Source organism: Vulpes lagopus, chromosome 7, assembly GCF_018345385.1.
Source record: "Vulpes lagopus strain Blue_001 chromosome 7, ASM1834538v1, whole genome shotgun sequence".
NCBI classification, from domain to species: Eukaryota; Metazoa; Chordata; class Mammalia; order Carnivora; family Canidae; genus Vulpes; species Vulpes lagopus.
The window spans coordinates 127,092,895-127,119,077 of NC_054830.1; the positions used below are offsets into that span (position 1 = coordinate 127,092,895).

The 26,183-nt window shown below is 39.7% G+C and overlaps 1 protein-coding gene across 2 annotated transcripts in view; it reads right to left on the reverse strand.

Moving 5' to 3' along the window:
* Positions 1-26,183, reverse strand: part of KCNN2 (potassium calcium-activated channel subfamily N member 2) — a 142,793-nt gene that overhangs the window by 19,380 nt on the left and 97,230 nt on the right. For both annotated transcript variants that reach the window (XM_041762138.1, XM_041762137.1), the window contains exons 5-6: positions 16,832-16,973; positions 3,668-3,778 (exon numbers count right to left, since the gene is read on the reverse strand). In XM_041762138.1, the coding sequence (XP_041618072.1) occupies positions 3,668-3,778; positions 16,832-16,973 (253 nt within the window). The remainder of the gene's footprint in view (positions 1-3,667; positions 3,779-16,831; positions 16,974-26,183) is intronic.

A 26,183-nucleotide genomic window follows, 5' to 3' on the forward strand; every position in this document is an offset into this window, starting at 1 on the left:
TGGGTTACTCTGCAGGGGATTTGGTTCTCAACCACATCTTTGCCCCTTTCCCATGTGGCTTTTTCCTTATGTCTTTAATTGTAGAAAATCTGATCTGCTAGTCTTCAGGTAATTTTCAGTCAGTTGCATTATCTTTCCTTGTAGCCTTGGTGTATCCATAGGAAGAGGTGAGCTCAGGATCCCATTATTCCATCATCTTCCAGTATTTTAGACTTTTTATTTAAAAAGTTAAAATTATAAATGGGCCCATTTAGAAATTCCATAAATAACTGATGGAATCAAGTTCCAAGTAAATGATACTTGTTAAGTTGAAGAGGACTATAAAAGAGCTATATTTTCATATATTGTATTGATTATAATAATGAAATGGGTATCATAAATGAGAAATTTGTTTGATTCTAATGCCATTTTAACACTTGTACCTCTACTGAGTGACATTTCGCCTATAAAATTCAAGCTGTCAGCAAGTCTGCTGGAGTGCCATAAGAGATTTCTGTCCCAAGTAATACTGCAAAGCAGCTACACTTTTAAGAAGTAGTAATGAGGTAATATAATTAATAAAGCATTGTGGAGAATGTGAATTTTGAAATTAGAATAGTATTTCTTACTAAAAAAGCTTTCTATAAAGAAAATCCCTATAGATAATGTTGCTTTAATACCAGAACTTAGAACAACTGCAAGAAAGACTTGAAAACGTGTTCTATTTGGGGAAATGACACCCATTCACAAAAACCAAAGGAAGTCATCTAGATCCGCAATCCTCCAAAGCAGACCAGGAATGGGTTTTAGGAGGCTCATGAGCAACAGAAGCAAGAACACAAGTACATAGATCTTCCATCTGTTTGCTAGAGGCACAGTAAAAGCTTGAAATTCCCTGAGTCGTGGGCTATGATATTTCAGTTCTACATCCTCAGTGGTTAACGCAGAACCCCAACTATACTAGGTATGCTGTATACTTTTGTTAAATACCTATTATAGTAAATTGAGTATATATAAGGAATATCCCTGGGGAATAACCCATGAAAGCAGCAGTTCTCACCATGGGCAATTTGGTCTCATAAGGGGACATTTGGCAATGTCTAGAGGTATTTTTGGTTGTCACAAGTCAGGGGAAATGCTATTGGCATCTACTAAGGATGCTGCTAAACAATCAACAACTCACAGAGACATCTGCAGAACAGAGAACTATCTAGTCCCAAAGGTCAATAGTTGGTTGAGTGACCCTGGGCTAAACTAATTCAATTCTAAAACCAAGCTAGAATATCTCCCAAATGAACCTGGGAGACCTGTACAAGTATCACAGATATCTTCATCAAAGGTGTTCTACTGTGGGTTTGAACATCAGTCTGTTCAGAAGTAGGATATGGAATAGCAATAAGTTGAAGAGGACTATAAAAGAGCTTTGAGCCTTTTCATAGCCTAAAGTCAACCTAAAGAAATTATATGTATGCTTCGTTTTTTTTAAGATTTTATTTATTTATTCATGAGAGACACACAGAAAGGGAGAGAGGCAGAGACACAGACAGAGGGAGAAGCAAGCTCCCTGCAGGGAGCCCGATGTGGGACTCAATCCCGGGATTCCAGGATCACGCCCTGGGCCGAAGGCAGGCGCAAACCACTGAGCCACCCAGGGATGCCATATGCATGCTTCTTAATTTTATTTATTTATTTATTTACGATAGTCACACACAGAGAGAGACAGAGAGAGACAGAGAGAGAGGCAAAGACATAGGCAGAGGGAGAAGCAGGCTCCATGCACCGGGAGCCCGACGTGGGATTCGATCCTGGGTCTCCAGGATCGCGCCCTGAGCCAAAGGCAGGCGCTAAACCGCTGCGCCACCCAGGGATCCCCTTTTTAATTTTTTTTTATTTATTTACGATAGTCACACACAGAGAGAGTATGCTTCTTAAGTTAAAACTAAGTACCTACTTATGAAACACGGAGGATTCTGCCCCAGCATGCTAACTTGGTTTCTCCTATTTGTGATCCTGTCACACCTTTTGTTTTTGTTGCCAAAAAGATTTACATGTTTGGGCTATTTTGTATTCTCATGTCGTTTTCTACCTCTGTATGGCAATAAGTCAATTCTTGTGAAATTTATAATGTGTAATCTTCACAATCAGAATATTTGGATCATACAAGGGACTCTACGGAAGAGTTCTTTTGATACTGCACAACTTTTGATTCTTACACATGACTCTTACAGTACGGAACTCATCCAAACAAGCCCAGGATGAGATCCAAAAATGTATGGCTCCAATTTTGGATTGTATGTGGACAAATAGTCTAAAAGTCATGTATTTGCATCTCCTGGTATATTTTTGAAAGTGATAAGAATCCCAGCCCTCCAATCAGTTCTGCACTTATGTCTCTCCTTGTGCTTTTCTGTAACATTACCCATGTTCTTGAGTTTGGAGAGTGAGAGGAAACTAGATGGGATACATCCAGGCCAAGAGCATGGCGTCTACAATCGAGTGGCTGAGAACATCAAGAATGTACGTGGACCTTCCAACTGCAATAAAGTCACACAATAGTGTCTGACTTAGAAATGAACAAGGTAATTGGAATCCATGTTTCCATTTCATAAATAGAACCGATAAGCATAAATATTTGCAGAGAAGTGACTGATCTATTGGGAAGTATTTACCAAGGTAACTTTTAGGTTTACAGACAAAATCAGAAGTGAGTAAAAACACTGAGAAATGAAACTCTGCTTCAATCTCCATGGATTCGTTTATGGGTAAATTTACCAAATGACATTATATTTAGTTAATTCAATGACAACCTGACTAGATTCTAGTTTGGGTTATGCAGCAAGATGACACTGCTATAAAATAATTCTTTAATATCTGACCTTTTATTTTGGTTTCTCACGTAACTATTAAGAGAAGCTGAAAATTTAGTGGAAGTGGGATACAAATCTTTTCCCTTTGATATAATGACTTTGAACAAGTTATCTAAGTTCTCTGTTATCTAACCTCTCCACATTTCTAAAATGGGCATAATACTAGCACTTCCCTTATAAAGTTGTCTGAGGATGGAACTAGCTTCCATGGGTGACATGCTTAGAGCCAAGCTTTGCATAGAGTGGGTGCTCTGTAAACACTGTGATTACTGTTTTCTACCGTAGTTTTCCCATGGGGATGCTACACTTCATCTTTTGCACAGCCTTTAAATCACAGAAAGAGCCTCCTATCTCTGCTCCTACCTTCCTTGAGGTCCTAAAAGTCATTGGCTGGTTCTTATTGTCATTGCAACCCCAGTCTTTAGAAGAGTGGTTCACAGAAGCTCAATAAAACATTGTTGAACCACTTTCCTGTAAAATTTCTAGATTACATTGACAGTGTGTTCCTTCCTACTTGATTACATATTGCAATGTCCCTTCTCATGTCCTGCAAACTTAAATGTTAAGTGTGCCTATTTATTGAGATTGATGTGATCTGTTTTTATTCTTTAGTAAATACCAAGGTCATCCAATTATTTCCTCCTTGACCTAAAGTTAGGATGAGTCTGTTCTCAATGTGAAAAAAATGGAACGGATTCCAAGAAGGCCTTAACTGGAAACCATGTCATTTTAGCTTCAGAGGTCAAAAGAAAAATCCTATTGCCCAACATGGAAAAACACACAATCATATTCCCTTTGAAGATCCAGGGAGGATAACTCACTCTTTTAGTCAGCTGAGTATCCATCATGAAGTTGTGCACGTGTTTTTCTGCTTTGGTAAGTTCTAGCTTCCTTGCCACCACAGCGACCACCAGGGCTGTGCAACCAGCACCCTGAAAACCACAAGAGAAGAGAATCCCAACACATTATTACTTTTGGTCTCAGTGACATTAAAAAAATCATAATTTAAAAAAAATATTTTATTTATTCCTAAGAAACACAGAGAAAGGGGCAGAGACATAGGCAGAAGGAGAAGCAGGCTCCCCACAGGGAGTCTGATGTGGGGCTTGATCCCAGGACCTGAGCCAAAGGCAGATGCTCAACCACTGAGCCACCCTGTGCCCCCAAAAATGTTTTTCACCAAGTAGAGAAGTATCTAGAGATAAAACTACAACAACAACAACAACAACAACAAAACACTGTGGCATTTAATGCCTTCAATAAATATTACCAGAAATGCCTGGTCAGCAAGCACCAGCAGTCTGCCTGTAGGTGGGGATCTAAAACTTTAGTTCATTTATTTTAAGACCTAAAACATTGATATTTGAGTCAAACATATTTTAATCATATGAAATAAGTAGTAAAGGAGCAACATGTGGAAATTTCAGAGATTTCTTAAAACATACAACAGAGCATTTCAGTTATATACCTAGAAGTATAATAGGAAACAATAATAGCTGAATAAATGAATATAAACGCATGGAGTAGAAATGACAACCGTTCTCTAAAAAACATTGCATAATCTTCCCTCAACATACGACCAGAGGTCTTCAGGCCAACTAACTGTGTATGCAACACAGTGATTTGAACCTGGACAACCGAGCTATCTAGTGCTGAAGGTAAGGGATAACTAATGCTATTCCTGATGTTTACCAGGACCAAGAAAGGCAAAGGCTACTTTTATTTGGACAAAGACCAGCAATGGCCCTTTTTAAATTATAGGCTGCTGTGGCTGTGCTGATCTCCTAGGAAGAGACAGGAGACAGTGTGGTACCCCAGGGATTAGAGTCCTGCTGCTCCATGATCACGTGCATGAGGTCTAGGGTCTTCTTAACTCTTAGACCAGTGATCACATGCAGGGCCAGGAGGCAGGGCTGTGGTACCCCTGAGTACCCGCTAGGCAAAGTCATGCTGCTGCAGTTACCTCGTGGGTTCTGGGAACAGCCAACCTTGTGGGAGCAAAGGGAGCATGTGAGAACCTACCAACCAACAGGTTCGTGAAAGGGATGTGGGGCCATGTGGACAGAATCACTCCCCTGAGAGGACCACAGGACAATAGAGATTACCTGACTGTCTCAATAGACAGCAATGAAGGCAGAGTTTAGGCAGGAGCCACTGAAGATGGACACCAACAGCGCAAGGTTACAATTTATGCAGATCTTTCAGCAGACTTGAATTTTCTTTAAAAAGATTTTATTTATTCATTTGACAGAGAGGGAGAAGGAGCAGAAGCAGGGGTAGCAGCAGAGGGAGAGAGAGAAGCAGGCTCTCTACTGAGCAGGGAGCCCAGTGTGGGGCTTGATCTCAGGACCCCAGCATCATGACCTGAGCTGAAGACAGAGGCTTCACAGATGAGCTACCCAGAAACTCCCAGACTTGAATCTTTTAAAACTAGTTTTCTTTTATTTTTCTTTTTTATTTTATTATTATTATTTTTTAAATTTTTTTATTGGAGTTCAAGTTGCCAACATATAGCATAACACCCAGTGCTCATCCCACCAAGCGCCCCCCTCAGTGCCCATCACCTAGTCACCCCAATCCCCTGCCCACTTCCCCTTCCACTACCCCTTGTTCATTTCCCAGAGTTAGGTGTCTCTCATGTTTTGTCACCCTCACTGATATTTTCACTCATTTTCTCTCCTTTCTCTTTATTCCCTTTCACTTTTAAACTAGTTTTCAAAAGCATCCCCTTTGGCTATATAAAATAAGCCAAAATGGTAAGGTGCTCATTGGATAGCTATCCAAGAGAGCCCCAAATTCCCATAAGGGGACCTGGTTTTCCTCATTCCCAGTAAGTCTGAAAATCACTAATTATAAAAGCAACTCTGTGCCTTATAAACGTGGTAGTCTCATCTTCAGTAGTGAATACTGAGGCATGGGATTTACTCATAGCATGTCCACATCCACAATTTGGCCATTGTGAAATTTTATTTCTATAATGCTTAAAGGCAGCATAAAATTTAAATAAGCAAGTCAGAAAATTAGATGCATTATTTGCTCCTATTTTTAAAAAGGATCCACATTTGGGAACAAATTTAAGGGAGTGAGAGACTTGTACTCCAAAAATTTAAGACACCAAAGAGTACACAAATCGATAGAAAGATGTAGCTTGCTCATGAATTGGAGGAATTAAGATATCCATGCTATTCACAGTACTCTACAGATTCAGTGTAATCCTTATCAAAATTTCAATGGTATTTTTCACAGACTTAGAACAAATGAGCCCCAAATTTTTATTTAACCACAAAAGACCTCCCAAGAGCCAAAGCGATCTTGAGAAAGGAGAACAAAGCTAGAGGTATCATGCTCCCTGATCTCAAACCACAATACAAAGCTATAGTCATCAAAACGGTATGGTACTAGCACAAAAATAGACACACAGATCGATGGAACAGGATAGGGAGCACAGAAATAAACCTATGCTTCTATGGCAAATTGACAACAAAGGTGACAAGAATAAAAAATGGGGAAAAGATAGTTTTTTTGATAAATGGTGTTGGGAAAACCAGACCACTTTCTTATACCATCCAAAAAAATAAACTCAAAATGAATTCAAGACCTAGATGTGAGACCTGAAACCATAAAACTCCTAGAAAAATAACATAGACAGTAAACTCTTGGACATTACTCTGAGCAGTAAATTTTGGAATTGTTTCTTTAGGCAAGGGCAACACAAGCAAAAACAAGAAATGAGGTAACATCAAACTAGAAAACTATCCACAAAGCAAAAAGCAATCTACTTAGTGAATGAAGACGATATTTGCAAATGATAGATCCAAGAAGAGGTTAATATCCAAAATATATAAAGAACTACAAAAAAAAAAAAAGAAGAAGAAGAAGAACTACAACTCAACACCCTGAAAAACCAAATAACCTGATTAAGAATGGGTAGGGCACCCAAATAGACATTTCTTCTTAGAAGACTTATAGATGGCCAGCAGACACACAAAAAGATGTTCAGCATCACTAGTCATCAGGGAAGTACAGACCAAATCCACAATGAAATACTGCCTTATACCTGTCAGAATGGCTAATACCAAAAAGACAGAAATAACAAGTGTTGACAAAGATGTGGAGAAAAAGGAGCCCTTGTGTACTGTTGGTGGGAATATAAATTGGTGCAGCCACTATGAAAACCAGTATGGCAGTTCCTCAAAAAATTAAAAGTAGAACTACATACAATCCAATAATTCCACTTTTGAGTATTTATCTGAAGAAAACAAAAACAGTAATTTGAAAAGATATACACATCCCTATGTTCATTGTAGTAGTAAAGTAGCCCAGATACAGAAGCAACGTGTCCATCAGTAGATGAATGGATAAAGATGTTGTGTGTGTCTGTGTATGTATATATGTGTATATATATGTGCATGCATGCATACAATGGAATATTACTCAGCCATAAAGAATGTGCTCTTGCCATTCAACAACATGGATGGAATGAGAAGGTTCTATGCTAAGTGAAATAAGTCAGAGAAAGACAAATACTATATGATATCAGTATATGTGGAATTTTTAACAAACAAACAAACAAACAAACAAACACAACAGAAACACAAATACAGAGAACAAACTTCTGATTTTAAAATAAATAGATCATGGGGATATGGAATACATTCTAAGGAATATAGTAAATAATATAGTGATGACTTTGTATGGTGACAGAGGGTAACTAGACTTGGGATCATTTCATAATGTATAGAAATGTTGGTTCACTGCATTATATGCTGAAACTAACATAGTATTATGTATCAAGCATATTTCAAGTTAAAAAGAAAAAAAGGATGGCCCTTGGAGGCATGTACATCTATTTTGTTCACTTGCAAACATTTGCCAAAAAAATCTAAATAGTTTCGGTGTACTGATAAGGGGCTAACCTAAATCAGTGAATGGGATCAGTAGCCACTCAAGATGGCCATCCATACCTGACTACTGTAGTTAGCATTTGTTTGAGATATATGGGATCACCTGTTGCAAGTTGCTCCCAGGGTGCTCGTCAGAAACTTATGAGAAATTCAAGAGCAGTGATGGTTTCTGAATAAGCAGAGAATGTAAAAATCGGAGGGGCTTCCACTGCTTAGGGAGAGAGAGCTGTGAGCGGCAGTTGGCACTCAAAGTTGAATATTGTTCTCCCCTGGCAGGTGGCCCATGCTGAGATCCTTCTGGAAAGAAATCAACATTCTAACAGGAGTGGAAAATCACTGGTATCAAGAGCCTTTGAAAGTCGATTTTTATTTGTGTTTATTCTTGGGCTTTTTTTTTTTTCTTCCTGATACTGGCCCATTCCCTCGTGGAGTGTTCTCTAGCTCCCCAAAAGTCTTGTGCACTAAAGTGAGTACCTCTGTTGCAAATTGCAGAAGCAGGTAAGTCTGACAATTTAGGAATTATTCAAATTCTTACCTGTATCTGTTACTCCATTATCCTAACTGTACCCTTTAAACGGTATCTGAAGGGCCACTTAGAAACCTCCTTCTGTTCAAATATGGTCACGCCTTTAGTTTTATTTTAATTAGGGAAACCATAAACTCCTATGCCCCCAAGTCCTTAATATTCATAAAAGGATTCCAAGTGTATAGAATCGGGTTTCAAAGATGTAACTTAAAAAAAAATTAGAGGTATACAAAATGAGGCCTGCTCATCCCTGAAAGCTTTCTGGGGTCAAAGGAAATCCCTGCCCCCATTAATGGTTGTACTGATTTTATTGTCCATCCGGTTCCCTGAAGTGAACACAAATGAAAGTAAACATGCTTTTACAACATTTTCTCCAAAGCTTGTCGTCATCACAATGGATGTAGAAACAGTTGGGATGAACATATGTTACTCTCTGAAATGAAGATCTCTGTATGCCTTTAACAAGATGAGTCATATTCCTTTCACCAAAGTCAGAAAATGTATCCTGGTTACTTGTCTCCCATTTCATTTACATTATGATGGAAAAACGAAGCAAATCATTGGCCTATCCCTTCAAGATACTTGGGCATCTAAATACCACGTGAAGAAAACACGGTATGTTTATGAAGCTGATAGATTCAAGGCAGATGTAGAGGTTCTCCTTAGCTGGTGTATCATCTTTCCTTCTAACAAATTAAATGTTGCGAGAGAGAGAGAGGAAGGAAGGAGAGGTCTTGTCCTTAGGAGGTATCATTACTAATGCCCATTGCCCTAACCAGATCAAAGCAAACAAATGACAATCAGCAGAAGCAGAGCCCCAATACCTAGAGAGTCTGAGCTGCTGCCAAATGAAAACACAGTCTTTTCTCCACTCTGTATTTCCTCATCCTAGCACAAAAATTGTAAGCCATGTTGGACCCCAGAATGTTCAGAAAGAAGTTCATCTTCCCCAAGATCATTTTAATACATTATGCTTGAAAAATCAACATCCTAGTCGTTTTACTTCAGGTCACCTGGCTATGCTCATCCTGCACATACTTTCAAGAATCATTTTGGAAAACCATTTTGGGAGCAAGCTTTAACAATTTAATAATGCAAGCAATGGAGAAGGGAAGTTCCTTTAAGAGCACACTGGGTAAAGGTTTTGATTCTTACTTAAAAAGGCAGCTGCCAGAGATTTAACATAAATACTGAAATGTGTAATTTTCTTTTAGAAATTCCAGAATCCACACCCTCACCAAGAATGACTAATGAAAAAATGCTAGTGTTCAAAATACTCCAGTGTTAAATTAGTTATCTTCCTGCAAGTCTTATACTAGCTCCTAAAAGCTCAAACTTTCAGTGCGATAGCCAATTTGTTCAACTAACAGTAATTAAAATTTATCAAAATATAGTCAATTTGAAAAAAAATTGCACTTTTCCCCTAAAATACATCCAAATTAATAAAACAGCTTTAAGACTGATTAACTTTCATTTAAAAATATCTGCATATCCTCCAAAAGGAAGGTAAATGAGTCTTTGGCAACAACTGCCCATTTTTCTGTCTCTGGGGTTGACTGATTCAATATCACAGAATAATAAACACATTTTACTGCATTTATTGTCTGATGTTTTCTTTTTTATGCAAATATGTCCACCAATCACTTCTGACAAATAAAATTCTATAAAACACTCAGCTTTATTATTATGTCCCACTGGAATTCTGCAAGATCTCCTCAGGTCATGAAAGTCAACAACAGTCAAGATAATTTGGAAGATAAATGCCCCAAGTTTCTTCAAAGACAAGTCGGTATTTGCTGTTAGGAGGGCAGAAGTCAAGTCCAATGTCCTCATCCAGGGGAAGAGGGGACAAGAGAGGTGTGCGTGTGTGTGTGTGTGTGTGTGTGTGTGTGTGTGTGTGTGGTTTTCTGAGGTCAGTGAAAAAACCTATACCTGGAAAACCCCAATCTCCTTTGGAGTGATTTGCTTGTTCAGCTCATTCTTGTACTTGGATGACTGGAAAGAAAGAAGTGGTGCATAAACCTGGTCATCAACAATGAGTCATGCCTGGGTTTAAATCTCCTTATTAGCAGTGGTGCCAGCATGAGCGCATGTATTTTAAAGATGGGAAGGGTAGCCCTGCTGCCAAATAAAAATGCTGAGAGTTGAGAAAAATTAGGTGGAACTGCAGAGTCAACATGTCAAAAGCTAGAAGGTCACCACAACTTCCAACTCCACTCGTCTGGACCTGGAAGAAAGCAGCTATTATATTTCTTGCAAAATATTCCCAGGAAGAAATGAAGGTCCTTCAGGCATTGGTGGGGATTTTGGCCTTAGGACTGACAAGGCCCATCCTCCCCACCTGCTCCTCTGCACAAAACAAACTATTCTAAGAATTTAAAGATAGGCTCTCCTCACTGAGCCTTTATTTGATGAGATTCACTAAACACATGTAAACCAAAAACTTTTTCAAAGTTATTATTGGAGATTATCAAGTTGTTATTCGATATTAAGCACCTTATGTCAAATTATATTAACACCTATAAAAAGGATTCTGGGGTGGATTGTTTTGTTTTTGCTTATTCACACAGCAATATCAAGAACTGACTTTAGTTTCTCAGGATATCTATGTCCACTGGCAGAGGGAAAAAAAATCTCCAAATGGAGAGACAGTAGCATGAATAAGTAGCACGAATATAACCAGATCTGAGGTTTAGCCCTCCTGAATACCATTTTCTTTATAAGCTTTGGCTAATGTATGTCTGTGTTCTGGAATATTCTCTGACTGAGTGAAGAGTGTAGGGTTCCTACCCTTCAGAATGAAAACTGACCTCTGACGATTGACTGAGGTGCCATGTAACCTCAAATCAAGACCTTTCAACACTGGGTAATATGATGGCAGCAGGATTATTATCCAAAGGTCTCATCCTAAAATGGTATACAAGTTCCCTGAATAAAATTGAACAATTCACTGGTGCTGTGATTTTTACATTGTTAAGAACTGCAGAAATGGTTGGAGAAAACCTTAATCATACTTCTGAAGTGGACTCACTTGTGTTCAGGGATCCATGGGGGACCACTTATCAGATAATAATCCATGTCCCAAGGATGGGGCAGATAATACTTCACATTTTAAGGTAATTTTGCCAAAAAATCTAGTCATTTATATTCTAGTTAAAGGGCCCGCAAGAGATGCCATAATTCTACAGAGTAGACAAGCAAAATGACAAGTGACTAAATGACCTGCATTCTCATATAAGACAAGAGATACTCTTTCACCAATGAAGCTCTATTCTCCTCTTGAAACAATCCTATATATTCCCAAGCAAGGGGAAATTAAAGCTTTCAGCATGTATTTTGTCTATACATACAGATATGAAAGGGTAGATAGGATAACTTTTTAAATGCTAAGCAAAACAATTACCTTCTCTACATCAAGTTAAGATAATGAGAAACCAGCTGACAAAACGCTAAGATACCAATGATCTAACAACGTTGTTTGCCCAACTCCTTCAACCAACAAAATAAAGCCATTAAGAGCTCATTGCACTGGTTGTCGTGACATCTACACTAATGAAGCATCAGGTCCTTGGGAGGACCCCACAGAAGGAAGACAGATGAATAAAGAAAAAAACCTTCATGTTTTCTCTGGAAGGCTGATGAGTGACTATTATGCAATCCTATGAGTTCATATTTTTAAAATACTGTCCAGGAGAGAGGAAGTGATCTTTTGTCTCTTCAGTTTTACTATTAGGTAGGTCTTGGTAAGAAGGAAACTTCTGCTGGACTTGTCTGATCTATCACAGTATAATACTTCCATCTAAGATCATCTTACTTTAGCATTACCATCATTATCTGTGCAGGATATTGTGAACAGTGCTGTAAAAACAAGAAAAGCTTTGCACAACTGTCTTGGATTCACAATTGACATCTCAGGCGAGGAGAGGTTATTTTTTGATAAGGCCGTTTGTTTGTCTCTTAGAATATTCTGGAGAATTCTGTCTCTTCGCCATTTAACAATAGATTTCTGCCCAGAGCACTGCAGATTAATCTTAATGTCCTTGGAACCCAAAATATCACTCATGACACAAATCAGCTATTTAAAAAATTTAAATTATAGTTTAATTTTGGGTTTTTAACTAATGAAATGTGAACATCTAAGAAGGTGCCATGAAGTAATTCACTAGTTTCAGGAGTTTTCTGAAGAAAGGCAGTGCTCATTTCTTTATGTGTACATTTTGAAATGGGAAAGCTTTATAGATGTTAACATTTGGAATGACTGTATCTTAGGTCAAAATAAAAAAACACACACACATAAAGCTATAAATTCTATCAATTTCATAAACACAAGAACCAGAAAATTCAAATATAAAAGAACACAGAGAAATACAGCACTTCAGAGATAATATACAAGATGATTCAGGGATGACCCTGTCCTTTCTCAAGAGTGTTGTAAATTGTGCTTCTTTTTCACAATTTAGTAGGGACCAGATGGAGAGAGAGAGAGAGAGAGAGAGACGGCCCATGGGAAATCTGACACTGTGCATTTTACCTAAACAGGCATTGCAAAAGCCCAAGGGGGAATAGGGAAATAAATGCCTGAAATAAAAGGAAGTCATGTCTGGTTTAGATAATCCCAAAGAGACAAATTGGTATTTAAATTTCCTGAAAGCAAAAGCAAAAAAAAAAAAAAAAAAAAAGTATCTGGCAAAACACATTTCATCTTAAGGAAACTAACCATTTCTGTGGGCTGTGAAAACAAGTTAGCTTCTTCTATATATCTTTACTGTCAGCCAAACACTCTCCATACCAGTTTGTAGGTAACCTGCAGCCAAGCACTGTCAATACCCAGGAAATTTACGGGAAAGTGTCAGCTCCTGGATCTCTGATGCCTGATTCCATAGGAAGTTGCTTGGTCTAGGGATAGACACAATCCAACTCCATGCAGTGTTTTGTGTAAGTTAGCTCAAGATTACTAAATTTCTCTACATGCAAATAAACCATTTTTGATGGGGCCAATTAAGAAATAAGTCTGTTCGAAGGGGGACATGCACTCCAATATTTACAGCATCAATGTCCACAATAGCCAAACTATGGAAAGAGCCCAGATGTCCATCAACAAATGAATGGATCAAGATGTGGTGTATATATACAATGGAGTATTACTCAGCCATCAGAAAGGATGAAATCTTGTCATTTGCAATGACATGGGTAGAACTAGAGTATTATGCTAGTGAATAAGTCAGGCAGAGAGGATAAATACCATATGATTTCACTTCTATAAGGAATTTAAGAAACAAAACAGATGAACATAGGGGAAGTGAAAGAAAAATAAAATATAAAAACAGAAGGAGGCAAAGCATGAGAGACTCTTAACTATAAGGAACAAACTGAGGGTTGTTGGAGGAGAGGTAGGCGACATGGGGTAACTGGGTGATGGGCATTAAGGAGGGCACGTGATGTGATAAGCAGTGATGAATCACTGAATACTACCTCTTAAACTGATAATACACTATATCCTAACTAAATTCAACTTAAGAAAAAAAGTTTTTTAAAAATCTGGTCTGTTCCTTACACAGGAAATGGAGTGGAGCTACTCAGCCTAAGAACAGAGCGTCTGTTTCATCATCATTCTAGAGGGCAGCGATGAGGTCACTGTGAATTTCAGGGCACATATCACCTTTGTTTTCATACAGAGTAAAAGTTGATTATAACTTCTATTTTTTCTGTAAAGTAGGATCAGTAGTGAAACTTAAGCAAATAAGTAGTTCAAGTAACTAAATAAATGATTTGTGCTGTCAGGTGAAGCTGTGGAGACTGTAAGGACGAAGAAAAAAAAGCGAGGAAAGCTAGAAGTAACAAGAAGATCTGGGCAAGGTTAATCTCAAACCTGGTTCTGATCCACAGCATATTAAGCTATTTGCATAAGCCCTGAGTCATACCTGATTCAACAATAAAAAGAAGGTTGGGGAGGGGGGGACACCTTACCAAAAAGGAACACCAAAGAAATTGTTTCTAAGAAGCTTAAGGGGAAAGACTCTGCAATTAGCAGTTCTGTTTTTATAAATAGCATCATTCATGTCCCTCGTGGGCTTGTTATGGCCCTCCAAAAATACATCCCTGCAAATTTTATTTCCCAAAGCATTATGCTATATAATAAAATGCTATTTTCTGAGGAAAGAAGAGGAAGTGACCCAATAGTTAACAGGACAGACCATAACCATCGTCATAAAAAACCAAGTTCGTTAAAATGCACAGAACTATATTTTTCTTTTATAAGCAAACAATGTTAAATGATAAACCCAGATTATATTCTTGACAACTGGGACTTGAAATTAGCATCTTGTTACTTCTGTTACCTTAAAATTGGCCCCAGATTTTATTTTCACGTCTAGCTACCTTATCCCTGGTCAGTACTACCAAGTGGGAGAAGAACGTCCCCACTCTATCTATGCCATGGGCACTCCAGCTAGCTCTAACTCTTGGAACAATCTTCCGAGGCAGCTGCTACAAGGGTACAGGCTGCCCTGGCTACCATTCGAAGGCCCTCCTATGGAGAGCTTATCCCTCTGCTGCCAACCTGGGGGTGGACACAGTGGAGGCATTGGGCGGGATGCCTAACCTAAGAAATTCTGGGAATTTCCTGCTTAAGGAGCTCCCGGTACCAGCTCTCATATCCTGATGTCGGCAGAAAACCAAAGAAGCATCAAGATAATGCTTTTCGCTGTAACCAAACTATAAAAAAGCAGAGGAGGAATAAAGAGAACCTGGGTCACTGAACACAGAGCATCGACTGGAAGCTACACCTGGCTTAAACATTTCAAAGTTCATTCACACTGCATTATGATAAATTTGAGACAATTTGCTGCCCTCCCATCTTGATCTACCTAAAACACATGTCACAAACTAGTCCTAGTCAAGTTGTAATGTGTAAGGAGTAGGGATCATGTCTGTACCTGCTCTGCCTCCCAGAAGAGCAGTGGCATGCCGGGCATCTGGGTGGCTCAGTCAGTTAAGCATCTGACTCTTGATTTCAGCTCAGGTCATGATCTCATGGGTCATGAGGTTGAATCCCACACTGGGATCCCCACTGCTTGGTATTCACTCTCTCCCTCTCTTCTCCCCCTCCCTCTACCCCCGACTCATGCACTCTCTCTAAACCAAGCAATCAATCAATCAATCTATCAGTGACATATCATCACAGGCAGCAAATCCTTCTCAAGAGCTCCCCAAGACCTGGCCTCCTATCCCAGCCTCATGCCATACCACTTCCCTACCTGACTCTGTGCACTCCTGGCCCAGTGGTCTGGCTCGAAGGTCCTCCTTGACTCACTACCTTCAAATATTTTCTCCTTCTGGATTCCTACCTTTGCCTAAAGCCTACCTTAGCTTTACAAGTTAACTTTCCAGGAATAGAAAAAGGAAAATATTATTTTTAAAAAGATTTTATTTATTTATTCATGAGAGACACAGAGAGAGAGAAAGGCAGAGACACAGGCAGAGGGAGAAGCAGGCCCCATGCAGGGAGCCCGATGTGGGACTCGATCCCGGGTCTCCAGGATCACACACTGGGCTAAAGGCGGCACTAAACCACTGAGCCACCAGGCTGCCCAAAGGAAAATATTATTAAGAAAATCATAAGGAAAACACATTTACTGTACTTTACTGTACTTATTGGGGAAAAATCTGCATATAAGCAGCCCCATGCAGTCCAAACTCATGCTGTTCAAGTGTCAACTATAGTCTAATTCATTTAGTGAGAAAATGCAACTCTTCAGCCCTTCAACACACTTCAAAGTAGGTTATTATGATCCACATTTTGCAGGTAAGGGAAGTAAGTTTTTTTTTTTCTTTTTTAAAGATTTTATTTATTGGAATGTCTGGGTGGCTCAGTGGTTGAGTGTCTGCCTTTGGCTCAGGGTGTGATCCCAAGGTCCTGGGATCAAGTCCCACATCAGGCTCCTTGCAGAGAGCCTGCTTCTCCCTCTGCCTCTGTCTCTGCCTCTCTCTCTCTCTGTGTCTCTTATGAATAAATAAATTTTTTAAAATAAGTATTTTATTTATTTGTGAGAGAGAGTGAGAGCGTGAGCAGGGGAGAGGAGCAGAGGAAGAGGGAGAAGTAGGCTCCCAACTGAGCAGGGAGCCAGACATGAGGCTCGATTCCAGGACCCCAGGATCATGACCTGAGACGAAGGCAGGTACTCAACTGACAGAGCCACCAAGGTGCCCTGGGAAGTAAGTTTCAGAGAAGATAAATCTACCCAAGTTTACATAGCTAACAGGACAACAGCAGAATCCTTTGAAATGAACTTCCTGGTTGAAGCTGAAGCTCCAAGACCAGATTTGCTCATCAAAATTAGTACATCTTCCACAAAGAGCAACCCAGCAGCACTGCATGCTTAATGGAGCTGCAGCATGGTAAGAACGAAGATGAAAATCAGTGATGTTTTCTCCCAACCTAGACCTGATTATTCATGCTTCGCTGCTTGCTGTCGGGAAACGGAAAGCTTATGATCACATGGAATGCCTTCTTGATCTAAGAGTATGAGTAAAAGAAACAAAATAAAGAGACTTACCATAATTCCAGTAAGCAAACAGACTCCTTTCCCACAGTATGTGTTAGGTACCATGTCACCATAACCAATGGAGAGAAAAGTTATTGATATCAACCACATTGCTCCAAGGAAGTTGCTAGTAACATCCTGTTGATCATGGTACCTGAAAAACAGCAAACAGAGTGCCAGGCCTTTATAATTAATCTACAGTAGGGCTGCCAAGGGCAGTTGGATGCAGACCAGAGATTTCACTAAGTAGTTTCTATAAACTGATCTGTGTGGAGGTTTTCTTTCTCTCCCTCCTTCCTTCCTTCCTTCCTTCCTTCCTTCCTTCCTTCCTTCCTTCCTTCCTTCCTTTCCTTTCCTTTCCTTTCCTTTCCTTTCCTTTCCTTTCCTTTCCTTTCCTTTCCTTTCCTTTCCTTTCCTTTCCTTTCCTTCCTTCCTTCCTTCCTTCCTTCCTTCCTTCCTTCCCTTTTTTTCCTCTTTCTTTTTAAAGATTTTATTTATTTTTTCATAGCAGACATAGAAAGAGGCAGAGACACAAGCAGAGGGAAAAGTAGGCTCCATGCAGGGAGCCTGATGCAGGACTCGATCCCGGGACTCCTGGATCACGCCCTGGGCCGAAGGCAGGTGCTCACATCCCTGTGTGGAGGTTTCCAAACCTCAGTCTTATGTGTAAATACAATTGAGGTTCTACCCAAACAGTATGATGGACATCAGAAAGTTTCTCAATGTGAAAAAGTCTGAAAGGGAAACCATAAAATACGACAACTGCTTCTCTCACTGGTGTAAACTGATGAATGCACATTTATCTCTAAACTCTGCCCAGACCTTGCTCATGGCTCATCATTCCTTGATGCCCACCCATGTGCCTAACTTATGGGATGCTATGCAGTACTGCATGCAATCTGCAACCCACAATCTCTCCGCACACCCTTACAGTAGCTGCAACCCTGAGACTCCCTCTGCTTAGACTGTCCTATTCTACCTTTATTTCCATGATGGTCCAACCCCTAGTCAGCCTTCCACTTAAATGCAGGGGGGAGTGTCTTCCATCTGCTCTTATCCAAGATCCTCCCCCACACTCCCTCAGCATCCTGCATCTTCCTCCATCACCGGTCAATACTGCAACTGTTGACCTGGAGGTAGCCGCTGTCTTCCTTAAAGACACAAAATGTGCCACTGATTGCATAGTCTCTGCCCAGAACCCGAGATTAATAGAACTTACAGCCTCACACTTACACACAAGAAGCTTGCAGTCAGAGAGAGGAAGAGAGGGGTACATTTATCCTAATTGGTCTTGGTGCTATGAAGATATTTGTGGTGAGGAGGAGGGTTTTCATATCAGAAACAGATACCCTATGATGTTTCGGTTGAATCAGCAGTGACCCTGGCCCATCATGGGAACACTGTTGTCCACCATGCATACAACACTGAGGCCACGTAAGTTGGTACCTGGAAGAACTTGCCCTGGATGCATGTTCTATGTCACTGAGGCAGAGTGGCCGTCCTCTGGTCTCCGTGGCAGTCAGACCCCAGACTCTGGTCACCAGAGGCATTCTCGGCTCTTTGCCCTTCTCCTAAGGACTGCCTTCCTTCCCAGCTGCCAGACACCACTGGAGAGGGTTTTCCTGTCCTCATGCCTTGCTCTCCAAAGCGTGCTGAAAATCTCCTACCTTGCACACACACGCGCGTGTGCACACACACACACAGAGCTTACTCAAGGGTATCCTGTGAGCCACTGGTGTTCGGAGGGCAGAAACCTTCACTGGTTTTCCCCCAGTGAAATGTGACCGACCCAGCTGTGGGGTCCCTTCTTCCCAGAATGGCCAGGCGGAGGGAGGTCAAAATGCATTCCTCAGTTTCCGGGAAAATAGAAGAGTGCATTTACCTGGGAAACTTTGTTAAGTACCCTGTGCACAGGGTGATGTGATCCGTGGCACACCTGAGTTACAACATGGGCTGAAAGGCTCTGTGAACTGCTTTGGGGGCATGCTGTGCCTCAGTAATAAGACTTCTGTGGGAGAATGTGGTTTTTATTCTAAATAAGACCCTCAGAAGCTTTAGCTTATAACTCTTTCATGATACTGGGGCTCTCTATTGAGTATCCTTCATCAAGCAAATTGCCTAAAACAGGGAATGCATTACCCAATAGAGAGAAAGCAAGAGCATCCATGCCCTACTCAAATTTTAATTGTGATGCAAAGCTTCTTCACCAAGGATGATCTACAGAAAGATCGGACACATTTAAGAGCTGAAGACTCTATTTCATTGATGTATATAAAATATTTGTGGTGTTCAGGCCTTGACTTGCATTGTCTATTACTACTCGGAGACCTTGGTAACCCTTTTGGCTGAAATAGCTCCTGTCTTTACCCTCTCTATATCCACAAAGTATCCTCAGTAGCTCAGAAAAATGTGATCATGTCCCAGAAAAACCCTCAAGTTATTGGGGTGAGCAGAGTGAGCAGAACACATCTGCAAGGCACAAGAGACTACGAAGAAGAGTTTGAGATTTAAAACTATAAGCAAAGGGTCTCTAAGGGGATCCTTCATGGCTGGTTTCCAAATCTCAATTCTAGCATGGGTGTGGAAATCTTCCCAATCCGTTCCCTCTGAAACACTTTTGACTTGGTTTCCAAAGTTTGGAGAAGTAAACAATTTTGAAAATTGCACTAAAAAGCATTCACTAGAACACTGAGGCAAGCCAACACCTCTTTAGTTGCTGGCTTTAATACACAAGTTGTAAATACACAAATTTCTCCCATTCTCATCTGTCTCTTCGCAAAGACTCTCAAGCATGATGCCATTCTGTCAAAATTTATTACACCCTATGCACATTCTTTGGGGCCAGACACTGTCATCCTATAGCAGAGGGCCTACTTAGAAATAAACTTTCTAAGAATTGGTATTTTAGGGGCTTGGGACTCCATGGTAAATCATTCTTTTTTTTTTGGCTTATGAAATAATAAACCTGCCTAAAAGTAGCTTAGAATGGAAAAATAACATCTCAGACTAATGTTTATGTTACATTCAGACATACTTAGTTGTGAACAGTCAAGAGGGAGATAATTAGGGAGCTGCATCAGACACTATTTGAATAATCAAGATTTCTTTCCTGGCACCTCAAATATTAAACTTATCGGCAGGATGATATTATCGCTTACAACACTGCCAGGTTTGGCATTATGCCAGATTCACACCACTGTGAGTGATTAATATGCACAACTTAAACGCTAAAGAAAAATTTCAAGACATTTTTACAGATGTTTACTTCACAAACTTAACTCAGGCAATTGCAAGCTTCTTCAAAGTCCAACTTCTGATCAATATGAATACTTAGTTAAGTAAAAATAGGACAAATAAGATTAAAATTAGAGCATGGAAGGCCTGATGATCTCAGGGTTTTAAAATAAGAACTCTGGGGTTTAGAGAGAAGACTTACTGAATTGTTTTACTGCAGTGCACACTTCATAGACATAAAGGTTGTGAGATCAGCTTTGAGGTTTGAAAAGAAGCAAAATATTCCTTTTCTTAAGTTTCCATTCATTTTTTTCATTGTTGACTGTGGATCTACCACTTTTTCTTAAATATGGTGGTTTTCTATAATACTTGTTTAAATTTGCCAGGGTAATCTTTCCAAGGGCATTAGGAACTTCTTCCCTAAACGAGGCTGACCCTGCCCTATGCCCCTAACTACCCTCCCCCCAGTACCTTTCCACAAACAATAGGAGCTTTGGCCACAGGAATGGCTGGCACTTATTGCCATCCTCTTTCATGGTTTTGTTGACAGATGTGTTTTCTTCTTCCTGGAAACAACCTCACCCCATCTTAGCCTTGATTTATACTTTGAGAATCTCATCATCTGTCTCCTTTTCCAGACTCCACAGAGCTTTTTGGGTAACATGGTACTCCAGGCTGCTCCTCTCTCTGCAGAAGTCTCTTGCTGAGATCTCTAACACTCTCAACCAATGTGAACCTTGGCTATAAGACATATAGTGTATAATTTGCTCATCTAACGTGCCCCTAGAATCTTAATGATGAAGAATTTGAGGACAAAAATTATGTCTTTATTGAATTAATTACCGTGGCAATAGGAAACATTTGTCCTCAAATTGACATGCCTTTGTGGCCATATGCTAGGCCTTCAGGATTAGATACACAGGGATACAAAAAGGGGACGAAAATGGGTCTTGCCCATCAATCAACATGAATCAGATTTGTCACATTCTCTTCCAAGATCTGTGTGCAACTTATAAGGTATTTTTACACTTATAAAAATAATTCAACAATGGAGTTTAAGAGTGACAAACTATGTTCATTAATCTTTTTATATTAAACATACCATTAATACTACAAATGGCAAAAAGATCTCATCTCAGTTGTCAGCTTTGATTTCAAATGCTAGCCTTGGTAGTGGAGTAAAAAACATTATGAAGATTTAAATGCATGTGATTAATCCACCATCAGTTTTCTCCTGTGAATTCATCTTTCTCTCTGAAGATACCACTAAAAGGAAAGTAAGGCAATAACTCCACAAGAGTAAAGTATAACTCCTCAAGAACAAAAAGAAAGGAAGGGAAAAATCAGAGGATGAAAAATAACATATTTTTATATAAACCAAAGAATACGGGCAATTCTGTTTCTAGCCAAGAAAGACTAACAAGGGACTGCATCTATACTGCCTCCTGAAACAACTACAAAACCAGACAAAGTATTTGAAACAACAGTTAACAAGACATAGATCATCATATAATAAAGGACAATGATCCCTGAGAGACAGTAAAGTACCAAAGTGGTAATACAGTTGCGCTGGCTTACTACCTGAAAAAAATCCCCAGGATGCAGCTCAGGGAGAGAGGGAAACTGGGCAAGCCCAAAGGTATCCCCAAGTTCAGGGACAGAGCTGGAAATCCAGGGAGGTCAGCAGTTCACAGGACCAAAATCCAGAGAGCATAAATCTGCACAGAGGGAGATCCAGAGGTCTGCACAAAGGTCTCCTCAATTATTCAGCTGAGGACTGATCAGTACTTGGATGTAAAACCCCAATGCTGGAGAAACTGAAGTATTATTTGCAAAATGGTTCAGTATCACTTGAAGATAGGTTGTAGTAAGTGGTAACAATGTCAAGTGAAGAGAGTATAATTGAGTTACAGTGTACCAAAGTGTATAGGTATGCTAGAACCCTCAAGGAACCATTAAAATAATACCTCAGAGAGTAATAACTGATAACACAGTAAGGATAGAATATGGAGAACATATGGGAACAAACAGAAAAGAAACAGCCAGAGGACAGATTTATCCAAGCACATCTGTAACCGTATTAAATATAAATGGCCTAAATACCTCCAATTAAAAGGCACAGATTGTCAGAGAACCCAAGGATGGTTCACAATTTGGAGAAACCTGTTATCATGCAGAGTGGGTAAGATCCAAAGTTGAAAACAGACAGCTGATGATGTCTAAAAACACTGAATAATAGATGCCCAGGTGCCTGTCCCTGTCTGGTACTACCAGACAACTAACAGGAGACAGGAGTTTATTCTCTGGGGATAGACTGGAGATTCTGACCCAGGGTCCAGTGAAGATCAGGAAAGATGTTTGGGGCTTGAAAACATGGGGATTGAATAATTCAAGTTTCCAAACTGAACAACAGCACCTCTAGTTTCCTTTCTTCACTCTGTATCCCCGACCCTATAATACAATTCAATAATAGAACTCACTATTACAGAGAAAGAATATTTTCCTTTGGAGAAACAGAACAGTTTCAGTGAAGAAAAGAGATTCATGTATAAACATCAAGGATTCCCTAATGAAAAATGCAGCTTTCTACTTGTCCATCCTACAGGAAGTTTCACCACACAATGAGCTCCTCTCCTCACAAAGAGCTTCCAATTCCCATTCCTGAACATGAAAAATCTGCAAATGATTGACACACATTTGCAGTATATTCTCTGTAGAAAAGATGCAGATAAAAAAGAGGAGGAGCAAAGAAAATAGAAAGGAGGAAAGGCAAAAAGGAAGGGATGGAAGGAGGGAGGAAATGAATAATAATATAAGAAGAATATAAATTAGCAGAAATCTCCCAGAAAGTAGATCGAAAAGACAAGGGTAAAAGAAGGAAAAAGATAAATTCTCAGAGAATCAACACAGAGGGCCTAACAACTGAATTTCCGGAGCAACACAGAAAGTGGAGGGAAAGAAATGCAAATGTTCTTTTATTTCTTTGGTTTTCCAGGAAAACTCAAAGGCAGGCATCTCTAAGGTTCTAGTTAGTATCTGCACACAGAATAAGAAAAGACCCATGCTATTGGGAGTGGAGGTGGTTGCATTAAGTTTTTAAGTATTATGGGCAGCCCGGGTGGCTCAGCGGTTTAGCGCCACCTTCAGCCCAGGGCGTGGAGACTGGGGATCGAGTCCCACATCAGGCTCACTGCATGGAGCCTGCTTCTCCCTCTGCCTGTGTCTCTGCCTCTCTCTCTCTCTCTCTCTCTGTGCGTGTCTCATTTAAAAAAAAACACACACACACACACACACCTTTTAAGTACTAGGAATAAGGAGATCTTAAAGAGTTTCAAAGGGAGGGGGCAGATCACAGCTTAACAATGGTTGCCTCTAACAGGATTTAATTGTTTAAGTTTTGTGTGTGAATTGGGAGAGGGGACACAATCTATTTCTCCTGGATTTATAGAGGAGAGGGATAAACAATTTGGGAGAAGGAACTGAAGAGGCACAGCTCAGCCCCACTGTCTGCTTGCCCACAGAGCAGGCATCTCTGGCTCTCTATGTGGTCAGCTCCCCAGGCAGGGGTGACTCTCCCAGATTATGAGGCGTACCTACAACTTCATTGACTTCAGTAGTGAATCACCGGAATACTCAGCAGCCCATGGGGCTTTGGGTCAAGTGGTAGAACCCAGATCTGCTTTATGTCAGTAATGCAGCTGGTATTTTGATGTCTACCAGCTGAAGACAGAGAAGTGAGAGCAGGATGATAAATGATCTCTCTCCAAATCCCAACTTTGTGCATATAATTTGGATTTAAAGTAAAAGCAAATAAAATAAATGATTCAATTAATAAAAATCTAGAAGCACAAAAAGAAGTCCAATGAAGGCACATACTGAGGTTCAAAGGAGAAAAGTACTGAGTGACAACAGCTAAGAAAGGAGGGGTGACCTGTATCTCTGATCTGCCACCAGTCCATGTCACAGGTGGTCACCTGTATCTGTATTAGAATCACCTGCAAAACATTTAAAAATAACTGTGCAAAAGCCTGGTATCCCATGACAGGGATTTTTTTTTTTTTTTTTTTTTTTTTTTTTTTTTTAGAGCTCCCAGGTCATTAAAATGTTATCAAGGCTGAGAATAATCTATGAGCTTTCCTTCAGAAGTTCCTCATCCAATAACATGCAGAACATCTACATATAAGAGGGAGCATGTCGATGAACAAAAAAAAGAGAAGTGTTTATGAAAAGCCTAAAATATAGGAAGGTAGAAAAACCAATGGCCAAGAATGACATGGAAGCTATGATGGATGTGACTACAAAAGGTAAAGGCCAAGCAAGATACAATGTACATAACAGATTGAAAGTAATGATAGGAACATGGAATAATGTAGTACTGCCACCTTAAATTATCATTTTAAATTCAACTAGAATGTAGAACCCAGTAGGTCCAAACACGTTACTAAGTACCTCTCTAAGCAAGGGTGCTCTAAAGTGAGAACAGATTAATCTTATGTATAAAACTACTCTGTAAATGGTTTACACAAAGTTCCTTCAGGCCAGAGAATGTGAACGGCCTCAATGGATGTGATTCTCTTCTTTGCTTTCCTGTTTTTCTATCGCTGAGTTGTGAAAACACAAATTGGGGGCCCCCATACATTGACTTCCTTCTACTGATCAGCATGTCCCAAGAAAAGGGGGCAGATAGAGCCCAACTTTAATTTAGGCAGGAGCCAGTTCTGATTTTCCTTAAAAGTATAATTCTTTATTAACTTTAAAACACTAAAGTGAGTTTTCTATTTTGATTTCATTTTGCTCCTTTACCCTTGCACATTTAGAATGCTTTCCTCTCTTCTGTTAATTTGGAAATGTCAAAAGGCTAAATGCTTCTCTCTCTTCTTCCCTCCTTCCTCCACTTCTCCCTTCCTTTTGCTTGTTGCCCACCTGTTCTCTCTCTCTCTCTCTGTGTGTGTGTGTGTGTGTGTGTGTGTAGAGGGAACAGTTCTGTAAAATGACTGATTTCTTCTCATCTGTTAACCTTGGCTAATGAGAATTTCTTTCACTATATGGATACAGAAGATTAATCTTTGGGTAAGGACCATCAGTAGATATGTTCTAAGGGCATAAGCTTCCTATGAAATAAAGCTAAAAGTCTCTACAAGAAAAGAAGAGGATAAGAGAATGGATTTTCGAACTCGAAGAATTACATTATGTTACCCTGAAAAGATGTTGCCTCTCAATTATTCAGTCACACATTTTCATTTATGTGAGAATAAGTGAGTTCGGAAATGCCTGTTACCAGTCTCAGTTCTCTATAATTACTGGACATGACCTGTAGGAAGACAATGGTATCACACTATGACACCCTAAAAACATACTTGAAAAGCCTTCTCAACATTTGGGCTCTTTGGTGAAAGGGTTTGGTGAAATATGGCCAGCTTTGGAGAGAACTTCTAGGTCTGAAAGCCATGGTGGCAAGTCTGGTTCCTAAAAGTGATGATGGAAGACCCTAGGGTATGCATGGCCTTCAGAGATTTCCCTGAGCAGAGAACTCCATTTAACCTATGGTTCTCAATCCTAACAGACCTGATGCCTTCTTTTAAGATCCTGAAATGGAATTCAAGTAGTATACCTTATCCATACATAGGACTTATAGGAACAAAAATCAGCTTAACACCCTAACTTCAATACAGAGAAGCAAAATAGGAATACTTTACAATAAAGTATGTATTTCAATATCTAAATACTTGGGTATATAGACTAACTTAGAAGACACAGGAGCAGTCAGTTTGTTTGCACCTTTTTTGTAAAAGCACTTGAATGCAGCTCAGTCCAATGAAAGTGAACTGTTCTGGCAATTCAAAAGCCACAGGGGCATGTTCAGAGCTGATGTGATTTTTCTGAAATGTGAAAAACTTCTGTCCAAACCCCAAGTATAGCAAATGACAACACTCCCTCCATTTACACATTATAAATAGGGTATAAATTATATTATTATAATTCAGGTCATAAATACCTTTTCTAAAAATGAAATATATATTACAATTGAACAAAAATATTTTGTTCATATTTAAAGTGGATTTAGGTCTAAACTATAAAAATTACAAACAGGGTTTTAGTATACAGAATGTCTAGCGGTTCAAGGTTGGTT